Raw genomic sequence first — 15,461 nt, 5'->3', positions numbered from 1 at the left:
ATAATGATTTTTTATTCATGTCACGACTGCTGTGTTCCAAGCATCGATTCCAATCTGTCATTAAGAGAAATGATGAAAGAGCGCTGCCAGTGCGGTTCACTTGGCGAAACATAAACGTCCTCTCCACGGTGACAAAACAACAGTCGGGGACACCCTTCTTGTTAAATGCGGCACTCATTAACTTCCCATCGATCTGCCCGTCCCAATTTGCCGTTTAAACTAAATCATTGTCCCCTCAAACATCGCACGAGTGCAGGAGGGGGGTGAGGAGGGAGGGAGGGAGGTGCAGCCACACATTGAGCCACGTTTTTCGATTTAACTGGTGTTGTAATGTTTAATCAATACTGTGGAGGAGCTTCTAACTCCAGAGGCGGGCTGGTTATAAAAAAAAAAAAAAAAAGATATAGAGGCGGTTACTGCCAGTAATTATCCACACACACCTAGACAATCAGGTGAGACAAGTCTGTCTGGAAATGACACGAGTCACATGATTGCCAAATAACTTTCCCCTTCAGCCGCTGCTTTGCTATTTGAAGAGTATCTGAACAAGCGCCCAGGTTCAGTCAGGTGTCGCTCTCACATGCACTTATGCATCCACCCCCCCCCCCCCCCCGCGTGATAGCAAAAGCTTTTACTTTCAGTCTCGAGAGGAAAAATACTCCATTAACCCTCATCCTCTTTCACTTCACAGGCACTTACTGTCCAAAATGCCTTTCTTACTGAGGGTTGTGCAAGTTTTTACTTTAAATTGATCCTTTTTTCTCCCTTCCACAAGCAGCTTTTAATGGAGAGGTTTAACATGAGTTGCAGAGTGAGAGAGAATATGCTCTTTTTATGCAGCATAGGATTAGTTTACTCATTATTATCCCAAATATTTCTAATTGTCCTTTCAGTGCGAACAGTCACCACCTACTACAGAAAACAAGCAACAAATGTTGCAGCCAGCCAGCCAGGCCCCTTCTGTGCAACTAATAACAAAAGTGTAATCAGGCCTATTGCGGCTGCTTGTGTCCTGATTGCTGTGGGCTGGATCTTGTTATAGATATCAGCGATTCCCACTAAGCTACGAGTGAGTTGAGCCACTTCCTTGTACTCGCCAGTAATTGCTTTGGTATTTTTAGTTTGCGAGAGTCGGGGTAATTAAAACAAATGAAGGAGATGTTGACGATGGAGATCCACCAGTGCAGCAAAGTTTAGTTAGGTCATACATAGGACAATGTTTTCAATTTGATACCACATGCAAAAACTTTTTACATGAGAAGAAATCTTGTCAAATGAAATAAGTTGGAAAAAAAAGTTTATTTTATATTCTCTCGATTTATATAATGTAAAAATTGTACATCGTGATCCAAAAAAATAACTAATATTCCCTAAACAGTGCAATAAATACCCATTTATTTTTACATGATCGCTTTTTTAAAAAAATACATGAATTATAGATATCACACTGACAACAGTGTCTGTTACAGAAACAGTCAAGTACACAAGTCCTCTACGAAAGCAGGCTGTGGGGGGGGGGAGGGAGGACGTGAATGATGACCATCCCTCAGGTGGTCAGACGTGGCGAGGTCAAGGCGGCCGCGGGGTCGCGCTCAGCAGGTGAAGACACAGCAGGTTCAGCATCACGAGGACCAGCACGAGTCCGGTGAGAACCTTCTGCAGCCACAGACTCGTGTTCAGCTTCTGCTCCAGCCGGGAGTTGTAGGCCATCATTCGCATTAGCTGGGCGGGGGGACAGAAACAAAACAATCAGTCAGGCTATTAAGAGTTATTTAGGAAAATGAAGGAATAGTTTGGGATTTGGGGAGATGAATATGAAACAGACCGGAACCTGGAGCAAGAAGACAACTAGCTTAGCTTAGCATACAAATTGGAAAACAAGAAGAAACTACTACTCAAGAGCAAACCGAGAATATATTAGTGCATGTTAACGGCGTTAACGTTAAAACGCAGTGCGTTTCCATGACGACTGACCGGAAAAAGACGCATGTGACGTCATGTTTGCGTGACTCGGGATTGTCAGAGTCTGTAAAGTAACGCAAAACTTTAAAAACAGAGGCACACATACGCAGTACACAGGTATGCTGGTTATTTGTAGCACTGCTCTTTTCATTTAATAAACAGACCGCTCCAGTTCGACTGTAGGTGCGCTAACAGCGCTAAACAAGCTAATGCAGCTAACGGAGCTAACTGGTAAACACTGACTGGACTCTGGTATCGCGGCATGTAAACATGATGCCACGCGCGTCTTTTTCGGCTCAGTCGTCATGGAAACGTGTCACGTGTTAATCTAGTGCCCAGCACTACTTTTAAATAAAAATAATTTGGTATTTATAGTGTTAGAATGCATAATGTGTATTTTGCATTTTGAAGAGGAAGTTTACGACACACTTAACTTTTTGTTTGTATTTTTATGTATTTCTTATTGGTGCATTTCTCAGATGAGACTGGGGATGATAGTGCCACTATCATAGTGGTGTTAAATACATCTGAATATAAATATACACTGTGAATTGTAATAAGCACTCAAACTCACCACCGTGTCTAACTCTGTCTGCCCGCTGGTCCCTGTATCCACAGGACTGTCCCTGAGACATCCTGCTATTGTTTTACTGCTCTCCAGAACATGGCAACGTAATCTGTGGGAAAGTACAGTTACAGTATATTGATTCACGAGGAGTCCACCGTCACAACTGTGATAAGGACTGTACACAAAGAAGACATCACCATGGGGTGACCAATACAGAGTACAGACGTGCGTACCTGTGTTCCATGATCTTAGGTTTTGGTACTTCTTTCCAGAACTGTGCAAGTTCTTGTGATCCAGCATTGTCCATCTCTGCAGCCATGACCAAAAATCTGTCCTGTGGTGAGGCCTGAGATCCTGCAAAAAAGGACAATAAAATTCAGTCAAGCAAATTAAGACATTGCTGCTTTAAATGCTTGATGGATAGCCTATATTGTTGTGATAGAAAAATTCCTTTGAATGCAAAACAAACAGAAAAAAAAAGCCTTATTGATTCAGTAAATATGAGAGAAGGATTTAAGCTGCGAACAAACTAAAGCAGCTGCTTCAAAAAACCGAGGGTCTACATGAAGAAGTGTTCGAGCTGATTATTCTTTGATTGTGCGTTTGGGAACATCTGCTGAGAGTTGAGCGAAGTACCTCCATGTAAGGACACCACGATGTCCACTGAAGCTCCAGGTTCACAGCAGCTGCTGCTGGGCTTCACTCTGTACTTCTCAGGTGCTGTGGTCCGTACCTGCAGGAACACCACAATCATCCTTTTGATTGATGTGTTCATTTACTCATAAAGTCCATGGAGTAGGACACAGGTCAAGTTGACATCAATATTAAACCAAAATGAATTCAGTATAATGATAATGAATGTAACATAATCCTCACTCTTAAAGTGAATATCTGGTAATTATACTTCACAAAAGATTCCAATGACAAATTACTCGTCCAAATTACAGATCAATTAGCAGAATCCAACAATGGCATCGTGTAATTATCATTATTTTTCGATGTGCAGCAATCATCGTGTCAACCCAGACATCCTTCACATACGAGTGCCCGGTTTGCCTTCACACTCACCTTGAAGGCCACTTGATTTTTGGTCACATTGCTCAGGATAATGAGACATTTCTTCTCAGTCTCTCCTGAACCAAAGCTGAGCTCCTCTGCAGGGCTGGAATTTGATGGAAATCAGAGATGTTGGTCTTGAACACATCACAGTAATTCTGCGCTATAAAACGTCTGTAAATGTATGCACTCCACAACTCCCACTGAAGTAGCAACATGTGTCTCTGTTTTATACAGCGTATGGATACAAATATGCCGACTGTGATTTATGCGCCCTGCCGTCTGTGTGGGCTACTATTATTCAGGGACTTGTTGCTTTTCCTTCGGCACATCACCTAAAATAAGAACCATAGCGAGTCTTAAATAGAGGATGATGTTCTTGCAGGATTCTCCAGTGAAAATGTTCTTTTTCTTGTACAGTAATTACATTGAGATCGAAAAGTCAAAAAAAACCCAATACAATTAACTATCTGGAAGTGCTGGTGGATGAGTTGCGGCAGTTTGATTTAACACCAAAAATCAGACGTCTTTGATGAATCACTTCAACAGATAATTGATTTGCACAGCGTCTGTGCCGCATTGATCGGGTCAAACAACAGTATAGTGGATAGCACTGTTGTCTTTCTATGTCCTCCCCGTGCGCCATAGGTGTGAACGTGAGAGTGAATGTTTGTTCGTCTCTTTTACGTCTGGGGACCTGTCCGGGGCGTTAAACCCTGCTGCCTTTCACCATATGTCACCTTATATTGGCTCCAGCATCCCCACGACGCTCGTGTGGAGGATGAAGCGGTAGAAAATGACTAAGTGAGAGTGTTATGTTACGGTTGCAGATCCTGACCCTTAAAACAAATTTCCCAGCCTGTGATAGCACAGGTTAAGTTCAGTAAAACCCAGCTGAGCTTCCTTTAAGACTCAAATAGGAATGTAACAGTATTAGCACCAGGTTCAAGCCAAACCCTAATCCATGATTTCAAGAAAAATATGTCTATTGTTTATATTTAATGAGGGGAAGAGGAGGAAGGGAAATAGATGTGTATATGATTGACTGATTGACAGCAGCAGAGCATCAGACAATAGGTTTTCATACTGTTTGTTTTTACAGAACACCATTACCCATCAACCTATTGGCTTTTAATCTCATTGAATTCAATAAATGAACGCAAAACGTCTTCATCTTCTTAAACTCTAGATTCTTTTTGGGTCTCATGAACTTGACGCGCTCAATGAACAATGTTTATAATTCGATAGGAATCGTGTGTAATTGATTCATTAAATTTTTGTTTTCCTTATGTGTTCTTTTCTTTGATAAAACATCTTTAGAGTCTGGAGCTCAGAGTGAGTTTTCCAACTCTAAAAACCTTTGGCGAACACAAGATCAAAGGGCCAACACAGCTCAGAAACATAATTGTATTTAAGGCTCATTTAAATCTGTTTATCAGTATTCTTCACAGCCCACAGCTGTCAAAGTTCTCACATCAAAGCTTTTACTCATATTAGTCATGAAGATGAAGAGTAACTTCACACGCTGTATGGATCCGATGTTGCACCAAAATCCAAACACATTACGTCTGTGATCGCCGCTTTTGAAGTCGATCATTGGCTAGAACCTCTCGCTGATTACCGTGGCGCCATTAAAAATTAACACCACCAGCTCATTTCTTCTTAATGAACAATTGATTGGTAGCATCCTTAATTCCAGCCTGTGTGCGACCAGATCAATTGAGAGCTATAAAGGGACAAACACATCAATAATGACTTTCTGCTTTAAGCCGATACACAAAAAGAACACCTTAGTCAATATGTACAAGGCAATTTAAGAGTCTTATTGCGAAAGGCTTCTACAACGTACATACATACACGCAGGGTATATTTATTGCACATATTGAAATGGTGTAAAGTGAGCCACAGTGTAGCACCTCAACAAGCTTTGAGATGTCTTGTACCAATGCAGGGAACAAAGGATCATTCACCTGTTGGGTGAATAAACCCTCACTTCCTGTATTATCCTGTCCAGGCTTCAAGCCTTTATGTAACTCAAACAAAAACAAGTTCTAATAGCAGTGATGGAGTTACTAATAGGTGAAAAAGAAAATATAAAAAAAAAATCGATTGATCGTGATTTTTCGTCCCCCAAATATCATATTTCTACAATCTTGATGAACAGAAAGCTAAAAGTAGCAGTTGCTATTTTACCTCAAAAAGTATCCACAGCTGTGTTCATCAGTGTTGTCTGCGCTCCAGGGTTTTGAAAAGACCTTTTCAGTTTCATTTAGGCATGTTAATTTGATGGCTCACATTTGGATTGTGCCTTGTTTTGAGAGGTTCTATTCATGTTTGTCCCAAATTGTTTTCAACTTTTCTTTCCTTACTGCTAGGGATGGGACTTTTTTGTCGACAAATTGACCGACAATCGACACGTGCGCACCTCGACAATTTTTTTTTAAAAAAGTCGAAGTGTCACAAACACGTAAAGTTCACAACCACGGAGGTTATAGAAGCTGTGCACGAAAAGGTGATCCTGCTGTCCAGGCTCCCTGCGCTCTCAGATGATGGTGCACAGGCTCGTTCTCTCGAGTGGCTGTGCGCCTCCAAGCGTGTGTGTGTGTGCGTGCAGTGCGAACGAGGTTGCGCTTAAGTTTAGGACAGGGGTGGGGGACATAACACAAGCGCTACACAAATGAAGACGGCATCTCACCCAATCAAGATCACTGTTTTTCACTCTGGTGGACACCTAACGAGCGCAGGTGTGCCGTTGACAAAAAATTCGACACGTGGACCTCGACAATCGACTATAAAAATGTGCGAAATTCCCATCCCTACTTACTGCCCTAGTTAGCTCAGTGACCATCGATTAGGCAAAGCTAAAAGGATTTTCCACTGATTGTTTTTATTTTATCATTGACTGGCCGATTTAGATCTATGACTGGGAGGTTATCGTCTCCAGAAATGTATCATTCAATTTTGGTTGAACAAGGACAAGAAAATCACAATTATTGAAACTTGAAAAGCACTCGGAGAGCACAGACCTCCGCCAAGGCAGCTCAGTGCCTACACAACAGCGATAAAAATAGTTATCGCGTCAACGGGTCATGCCCCAAAATTGAATCACTTAGTTATGTTGCTAACAGACAGACAAACAAACAAACAAACTCCGGCGAAAACATATACCTCCATGGCGTAGGTCAACTATCAAATCACAATACTTGCACCCAAGTATTGTGATCCAATGGAATCAGTACAAAAGCATATTGTCCTTGCCCCGTCAACCACTATTAACAGAATCAAATCAAGCCAGCCACTAATGGAACCAAAGCTGACATGTTATTATACATCAGAAAAAAGGTTCTCCTTTTGAAACCAGCCCAAAACAATATTCAATAAAATGCAGTAAGTCCATGTGTTCTGTATAAATATGCATCAATATAGTTTAAGGCAGCTGCACAAACTGATTGTTCTTTTCTTTACTTCTCTACAACATGGCCATGATACGTTTTAAGTAAACACATACCTGAGTCAAAGATAACAGATGGAGATATGAGCAGGGTGACATACCTAACATCCAGTAATGGGCCTTTAAAGGTGGTCAGTGGCTTTCTAGCTCCTTTGATCCTCGCACTGTCCCCTTTATCGTTTTCCTCTGCTTTCACATTATCTTCCAGGAAATTCACCTGAAACAACAAAGACCACTTAATTAGTAAAAAAAAAGGTACCACTGTATACTGTCAGTGTAATCACATGACCCTCATTTGGTTCTTTTTATGAAAACCATCCAGCAGAAGTTATCAGTTAATGAAGCCATCGACCTATAGAATGATTAATCAGCAGTTCATGTGATATAGTGCGTCAATGAAACAAGCTCTTTCTCCCAAACTTTTCTCAGAGACCCACGTGATGATCAGGCAGCGTGTTCATTCGGAAATGCAGAACAAAATAAGCTGTGGACTCATGACTTTTGACAAAAATAACCTTGGTCGAAAGTCGTTCAACCAGGTCAAAGGTCATGGCTAAACCTTCCCTTCAGCACAACTTCTGCAAACCTTGCCACAGATCATGTGCAGACAGACCACATGGCTGTATATCATCGAAGATAACGGACATTGAGAAACATCTGTATCAGTGTTTTTTTATTTTCTCATGAGGAAAGTTGGTGATTTGGGGATACTGATGCTTTCACGTTGAGGATGGCAACATGTGTGTAATCACATGCAAGATCATGAGTATCGTGGAGGGGGAAGTAGAGCGGGGGGAGGGGGTGCAAAGGGAAGTGGACTGTAGACTAAGAAGTGCAGGTTATGTAAGTGATAAGTAACACAACATGTCATCTTCATTTTATGGCTGAAGGTCAAACTGCAGCTGCCACAATAAAGACATCAGGAGATAATTAGCTGATGATGAAATGTCTCTATTTATTTGTCATTTTAAAGAGCAGGATTAACACAATTAGGTGGAAAAGAAAAAAAACAAGTAAAAATCAAGCTCAAATTTTAAAAATGGACCTTGAAATGCTAGGTTGTTTTAAACAAATATCAGATTTGAAAGAAATGCTTTTGTGAGAAAAACAATGTCAAACATTATTGATTAACAAAGAACAAAATCAATTAATTTTGTTAAACAAAATTTTAAAAAAAGCACAATCAAGTACAATGCAATAAAATGGACCATAATAAAACACTACAGTTAGAAAATGTCTTAATAGTTTCTAAGCATCGTGTAAAATGGAAAGAAAAAAATATGTCATCAGTCATCATTCTATCAGAAATGTTAGAGAAATGCTCAAAATGAGGAGTGTTTATTCATTCGAAATAAATACATAATTAAAAAAAGAAAGAAAAAAAAAAGGGCACAACCCCTGGTTGTTATTAGCAATCTCCAGGATCACAAATCTAGTAAAGACAGTGTTAGTCGATAAGGCACAGGAAGGCTTTTATTAAAAATGTGCCTCAAAGGCAAACATGGTTTAGTGCTTAAGTCTACTGTAATAAACAGTATAATTATCTTGGTAGTTGTATAATGTGAAATAATAAAAGAAATGTTAATGGTAGTAGTGCTGAGCTTACTGCACATTTCAGCTATAATTAAACTGAAATGAGTACTTCACTTGGTTCAGTTAGTGTAAAATGTAGACTATCCATCATTTAGCCTATATCCTTCTCTTTTGTGGTTTTTAAAAACATGTTTAGTTTAGAAGATGAAATTAAAAGTATTTAGTCCAGGATAGGTCAAGGAGTGACAAATGTCAAAGGGTTGGCGAGGACATCGGTTGACTGCGAGGGAGGTGCACTCACGAAAAAAAGGTTTGAGTGCACCTGCCTTTCCAGCCTGTAGAAATCATCCGGACACAAAGCTCCTTGTGTGGGTGTGATCCTACACTGCCTTACCACCTCCAGCCCTTGTTTCAAAACAGAGAGAGAGGCAATTAGCTTTCTGGAGCCGTCACATTTTCAGCACAGCGCTGCCTGGAACCGAAGAAGAATTCAGGTCAGGATGGGTGGTCGTGGTGGTGGTGGTGGTGGTGAAGGCAGAGAGTCTCTTGTTTTTTCTGAGAAAATGGGATCAGCTCTTGACGCGAGCAGGGCTTGATGTGAAGAGTGGCTGGCAAGTTATTACAGAGGTTTAATCACAGCAAAGGCTACGAGCTAATCTAGCTCATCTCATCGTATCACTGGAAAAACTATGTGCACGTTTGTTCAGTTTCTATGGTGATCTTAGGTAGTAGATAGCATCTGGCCAAACAAACGTTGTTTTAAATGCGATTAAATATGATACACCATTCAAAGTTACAGTTTATATAGAAAAGACTGCTGATTACTGCTATTACCTCGCCTCGGATATTCCTCAACAAGCCATTTACTTGTATTCAGGATTAATAATACAATTACTTACAACACATCATACCACGCTCAGTGTGTGTGGACTTTCAAGATCCTCCTCCTCCTCCTCCCCAGAGCTGACTCAGAAGTGTTGATATATAGCCTAACACCTCAGGGAACTGTGGCGCTCGTTATAATACAGTTATACAAAGGTTTAGTGTCTTGAGATGAAATTAATCCCTTTGCTCCAATACAGAGCTTTGCCCCTTTTCTCTGTGGTTATGCAGGGCAAAGCGCAAACCTACTGTGGCCAAGCATGTGTGAAGCGATCCTGTGTTTATATTATAGCACAGCAAGAACCTTGGCAAACCTCACATGTGTGCCTGTACTGTATTGTTCAGGCTAAATGACAGATTTACATACCTCTGCTTTGTCATTTTTAATCTCTTGTGCATGACCGATATGTTATTTGTTGACAATAAGAACACTGTTTATTTGTTGGGATTAGGAGGCTCAATGGAGTAGCTCGAGTGACACAGCACTGCTAGGTCTTTACTGTAGATGGAATTTGTGTGCTATAGACTAGTTATTTATTAATCTCACATTAAATATGGTTTAAATCCAAGTTCCCTGATAGGACAACATATTTGTAAATAAAAGCTTCAATAGTTAACACTAATAATCTAAAACCCATGGTTGAAAACAAGATGTGTAATAGACATATCCTGAGATGACTTCTTTACCAGCCATCCATTCAAATGCAGGCTTCCTTTGCATGCTCCTAGCTAGAAAATAAGCCAAAAGGATTTTGAAGTGAGGGTTGCTCTGCAAGTATGGAAGAGAATCTGTGACATTAGCATCATTCCTACTGCAAAGTAGGTGAAATGCATTGACATCAGAGAGAACAGGAGGCAACGGGTGCTGCAAAGATGAATCCTGTATCTCCTGAGGGGGAAACAGAAATCCAGCAAGAGCAGGGAAAAGCTTAAGTGACAGACTTGACAAGCTCTGTGGATCATAAGAGAAGCCGGGAAGATGAGGGGAGCGGTGTGCTGACTGTGGTGGCATGGGTTTTGTTGGCAGAGTTTAATTGCAACCAAAGACATTTTTGAGTCACCTTCACACAGACAATGAGCGAGAGCTTAACGTCGATCAAATCCAGACACTGCTTGCCACTTCATTCACAGTTGTCTTGTCAGAGCGGCCTGATTACATGGTGTAATCACAGGCTCCATTTAAAAAGGAAAGAGGGTACACAAGGAATCTTTGACCATAGGACATCTAATTTAACTGCAAGCAGTCAGAGGAGGACACCACCGCACGAAATACCCAGAATCAGAATGGCTCTTTGCTCAATCACTCTGAGCTTATGTTACACATAAGCATAACTGCAACCAACTGTAATTGTTTTGACATCAGCAATACTTATTCTCATACATATTCAGATGACAATGAATCGCATAAAGAACCCATGTGTGTCCTATCAAAGCAGATACACAACACACAAGAAACAGTCCTACTCTATTTTGTGTTGAAGATAGTAAAAATAGGAATAATAAGATGATGTATAAGATTGAAGAAAGGAAAGAAAATCTACCTTCTTGGGCTTCACTGCAATCTCAGAGTTGAAACTGGACTCGAGCGTATCTTTGCTCTCCATTTCACCCTCTTTGCTCTCCGTGTCATCCTCACTAACAATGGGCCCGTTTTCACAGATGGGTGTTTGGAAGTCGTCATCAGGCAGTGGTGGGTAACTGTACTTGAAGGGGTCCTGGGGTGATATCAGATACGTTCAGTCAATATTACAAATTCAGTGCATCATAAAAAGTCTGTAAATCATTCAATTACTACATTACATATTACCAGACTACTTTGAGGAACTACATACCGTTCCACCCATGTGCAGTGGCAGGTACTCAGGGCCAATAAATGTCTGGACCTCTGATCTGGATGCAAATTTCAGTTTGCTGATTGCCTCGGGACCCAACCACGACCTCACAATCTTCCATGCAGCTGAAATAAAGTAGTGTTTTACATATGAGCAGAATAATATGAATAGATAAGTTACCAATGTACATAACACATACACATTTGTATGGAGTGTTTGGCTCAGTCTTACCATTCATGATCCAAGGCATATCCACAATGATCATTTTGGCTGGAAATGGTGAGTGAAGACAATTTAATATCATTAAATTGACTTGAACAGAACTGAAAATGACTATAAGTTAATGTAACATACTGGATAAATGTTTATTGCATTGCATTTTACGACATTTATTACTTACACAAAAACTTTGGATAGTATACTTTGAAGCAATTAATAACATACTTCACAAACTCCATGTCCTGAAAAACAGAAGGGGGAGACAGTGATTTAAAATGAAGAAGAGCTCAACTATAAAAGCTGCTTTATGGATTTTCAGCACATTTTCACACTTAACCAACACTAGATGTGACGTGACCTACTTCACACAAAAGGAAAATAGATAACAGCCTTTCCGTGACCCCTGCTTTAGGACTGTATCATAATTCCTGTAAACAACTTGAGAATATCATTTGGCTATCCTTTTCACTTTTATTTTGACGGTCACTATTTACAAAATAGATGCAGTGTTGTTTTGTAATGATTTAACTACCTACATCAAGCAACTTCTATCTGTTTGAAGACAATCTTCCTAAAAAACCCTTTTGTGATAAAAACAGAATTAAATCAGCATCACAACCTTATCACAGCTGAGAGATAGCATTCATATTGTAGATCACATTAACAGAGGCAGCCCTTCTATCCTGACTGAGCTTCATAATTGACTAGAAGCCTTGTTGCTATGCAGGAACCTTACTCCTGAGCATTAATGAGATCATACTGGGAGCTCTTACTCCCGCTCCTACTGTGGTTCAACAAGCCTCAATAAGGCTGCTTTCAATACCGATCTATTCATTTCATATTTGGTTTGTGACGCTATTCATCCTTCCTACCTTGGTTTATTTTTATCTAATTGAGTCACTTCTGCAGGAGAGAGCAGAGCCAAGCAAATTCGCTCAGACAGAAAATGCCATCAAGGAGCTAACGCCTGTGACACAGCGAGTTTACGGATTAGGCAACCCACTCGAATTGACCAATTGGATTTAAAGGTTACTTTAATCTCTGAAGAGCAGAACCATTAAGGGTTATCAGTCCCTGCAAGTTCACAGCTAAAACTGCAAGAGATATAAGGACACTTAACAGCATTTCTATCACTGCAAATAAATGATCTGAGTGAAGCTAATTAAATGGAAAGTAAAATATATATAACTATAAACATGTATTAAATAATAACAAATGTTTTAAAATAATAAAAAAAATGACTTACTATATTGCTGAGGCCAGACTCACTCATGTCAAATATGACAGTTAGTGGCATCCCAGGTTCTTTATTTGCATACCGCTCCAACCAGAAGGCGACGTACTTCTTCTTGTCAATAATTGTTTTTGCATCCTTGACGTGTAGCTTGACTTTAAACCAAACTAAAAACAAGAAACAAAGTTTTATATAGACAAACACTTCATATCTATTTTAAAATAATAAATCAAAGTTTGATTGTTTGAAGTAAGTTTGTTAAAAAATAAAAAACGTGTACATACACAGCTTGTTGCCCTCTTTGTCATAGCCATGGAGGTAAACAGCACCCGTCTCAAACATCCACCTGGGGATGGAGCTCTCGGTAAGATCTGAAAATAGAGGTAGACGTTACGTAGTTAACTGATGTTCTTTAAGCATGACTGTAAATAATGGGACGTTGTTGCACAAGGGTACACATCTTCACAGTTTCTACAACATTTGTTATAAAACTTTGCTGCCATAACCCCCTTCCAAAGCTGAAAATAAAATTCATAATAGAAGGAGCTAATAAATAATCATCAACATTTTCACATGGTACCTGAGCTAACTCCTACCCCTGGATAAATATGCCACATTTCCTACAAACTAATGAAACTAACTAAAGTTAAAGACCCCAAGGTGCCACCAAGGGTTGACAAACCTGGGGACTCCCACACGAAATTAAGAACTTCAACAACCTGACAGAGGCCCTGTTGTTTTTGTTTTTATCACTTAAAGACGACAATGATCCGGATTTGATGAATGAAAGAAAAATCAACAGTAAACAACCAAGACTAATTCATCAGAACACCAAAACACAGGGGGCTGTTTTCTCAGGGTCAGTCTATGCATAGAGATATGGGTGTTTAACACACAATGACACACTGTGTGTGTGGATTCAACCCAGAGCAACACAAAGGCAACCAGTTATATGTGGGTTGCTATGTGACACACAACTTAATATGCTTACGTCTACATTTGCTGTTGTGCAGTGTTTTAATTCTGGTTATTTGTGAAGTTGTGATAGCTTTTTTAAAATGTCCTACATGTATGGCTTCCAACAATATTAAATGTTCATTATTTAGAGATTTTGGTATACATCTTTGATGCAGCTCTACAAAAAGCAGTGTGGTGATGGCTAACACTGAAGCTGCTGCTTCAGGTTCCCAGATGCCAGTCAACTTTTGGTTTCCACCATGCGAGGCATTTTTTATTTTATTTTTAATGCAGTTTTATGTTTTGTCTGTACGAGTCCAAGAACACAGCAAAGAAGCTTTTGCTACTTGTCCTCTCTCAGAAAACAGTGGTGAGACAGCCTGTATATAAATGATATTTCATGAATTATGCGGTAATAATCATCTATTACTGTATTTATATGTTTAGCCTGCTCTGGGATTTTTTTATTTTGAGTATTTAATCAAATTCAGTTTGAATATGAATTGTATATTCTTACACTTCAACCCAGTAATTACTAATTAATATGTTGCATAAAGAAACTTTTTTTAAATGGACTAAAAATAATAATAAAAGTATTGAGTTACTCAGATATTGTACCATCGAGGACCAAAACAGACTAAATTACAGGTAAAGTCCAATTGGCATATTACAACAATACCCAGCATGACTTCTTACCATTCACACTGAACTCTTTTCTCCACTGAAGACTCTCGTCTATCATTTTTAAGGCATCATCAACAACATACAGTCTCCATGTGAGGTAGCCCTCCACCAGAGAATCTTCTGTTTGAAGCCTCTCCACATCTCGGGAGTCGTATTTATCTGTTGAATCTGTAAACACAAGACGTATGATCACACAAACTGAAATGCATGACATTCACATCCACACCTTTTCACCTTGTCACACCTTACAACTGTTAACAACTCCATTTATGTCCTATTATTTCACATACCTGCCCAGTTACATGGTGCAATGCATCCTTTATTGTTTAATAAAAAGTTCATGTTTTATTGTGCCCTGTCTGAATAATACATACTACTCTAAAATACTGCTGGACTGACACTGTTGTGAGGCACTGTGATACACCTGAAGGCCATAACAATATATTAAAACGCTGCATTGAGTCTCAATATGTGAAAATACATGGCTCTTTTTAGCTAGTGATTTGTTGTGGCTTATCTAGACTCCGATCATGTGGGTCAACATGACGTAAGGTCGCAGTAAGTGAACGGTTAACCTGTCACATTTGAGTTAACGACACAAAATGACAACATTCAAGCATGTGACTGAAGTCAAATGAGCATTTTAAGATATTCTTATCCACAAGGATGATGATGTGTGTGTAGTCACCTTGGAGGAACTCATTCTTGAATCTCTGTCTCGTGTCCTCAATCTTCTTTTCGAGGTCCTGTGGTGAAAACAGAGTTCCTCTAAGTTAGAAACGTCTTATAGACGTTTAAATGAATACATAGTTAAACATTGTAACAACCCGAACTGAGTTATATCAGTCTTAAAAAACATACCTGCTCTCCTTCGTGCTGGTCAAGTTCAGCCATATTCAACTGCCCCCCTCTTGCAGATCTCTGCCTGTCTAGTTCCTTGTTGCGCTAGTAGCCAGTAGCCACCTAGCTTAGTAGCTTACGAACGTTTCGATGAATCAGTGCGGAGTGAGAAACTCATGCCCTTATAGTCGCCATTTTGGCTCCGACTGTGGCCACGCCTCTCTGCTGTGCCGGTTGTTTTTA

At 39.8% G+C, this 15,461-nt stretch overlaps 1 protein-coding gene across 1 annotated transcript; it reads right to left on the bottom strand.

Annotated features, from left to right (window-relative positions):
* Positions 1-1,557: 1,557 nt before the first annotated feature.
* On the bottom strand, positions 1,558-15,357 carry mospd2 (motile sperm domain containing 2). The gene is made up of 15 exons (XM_083908905.1): positions 15,240-15,357; positions 15,067-15,124; positions 14,391-14,546; positions 13,022-13,108; positions 12,750-12,904; positions 11,685-11,745; positions 11,516-11,554; positions 11,285-11,409; positions 10,994-11,167; positions 7,139-7,254; positions 3,599-3,692; positions 3,167-3,263; positions 2,764-2,884; positions 2,537-2,639; positions 1,558-1,722 (listed from the first exon to the last, which is right to left on the bottom strand). Exons 1-15 carry the CDS (start codon positions 15,270-15,272, stop codon positions 1,570-1,572), a joined length of 1,572 nt encoding a protein of 523 aa, XP_083765031.1. The 5' UTR covers positions 15,273-15,357; the 3' UTR covers positions 1,558-1,569.
* Between the last annotated feature and the right edge of the window lie 104 nt (positions 15,358-15,461).

This window comes from Microchirus variegatus (assembly GCF_963457635.1).
Source record: "Microchirus variegatus genome assembly, chromosome: 22".
Taxonomy (NCBI): Eukaryota; Metazoa; Chordata; class Actinopteri; order Pleuronectiformes; family Soleidae; genus Microchirus; species Microchirus variegatus.
Note: the sequence above shows the minus strand (reverse complement) of the source record. Positions and strands in the feature narration are given on the sequence as shown.

Bases quoted from the DNA above. Each gene is read 5' to 3' on its own strand.
- mospd2 (XM_083908905.1), bottom strand. From the start codon at position 15,272: ATGGCTGAACTTGACCAGCACGAAGGAGAGCAG. The intron at 11,168-11,284 runs GTATGTAGTTCC...ATATCACCCCAG, and splicing joins CACTGCACATGGGTGGAACG to GACCCCTTCAAGTACAGTTA. The intron at 3,693-7,138 runs GTATGTCACCCT...ATCAAATTCCAG, and splicing joins GGCCCATTACTGGATGTTAG to CCCTGCAGAGGAGCTCAGCT.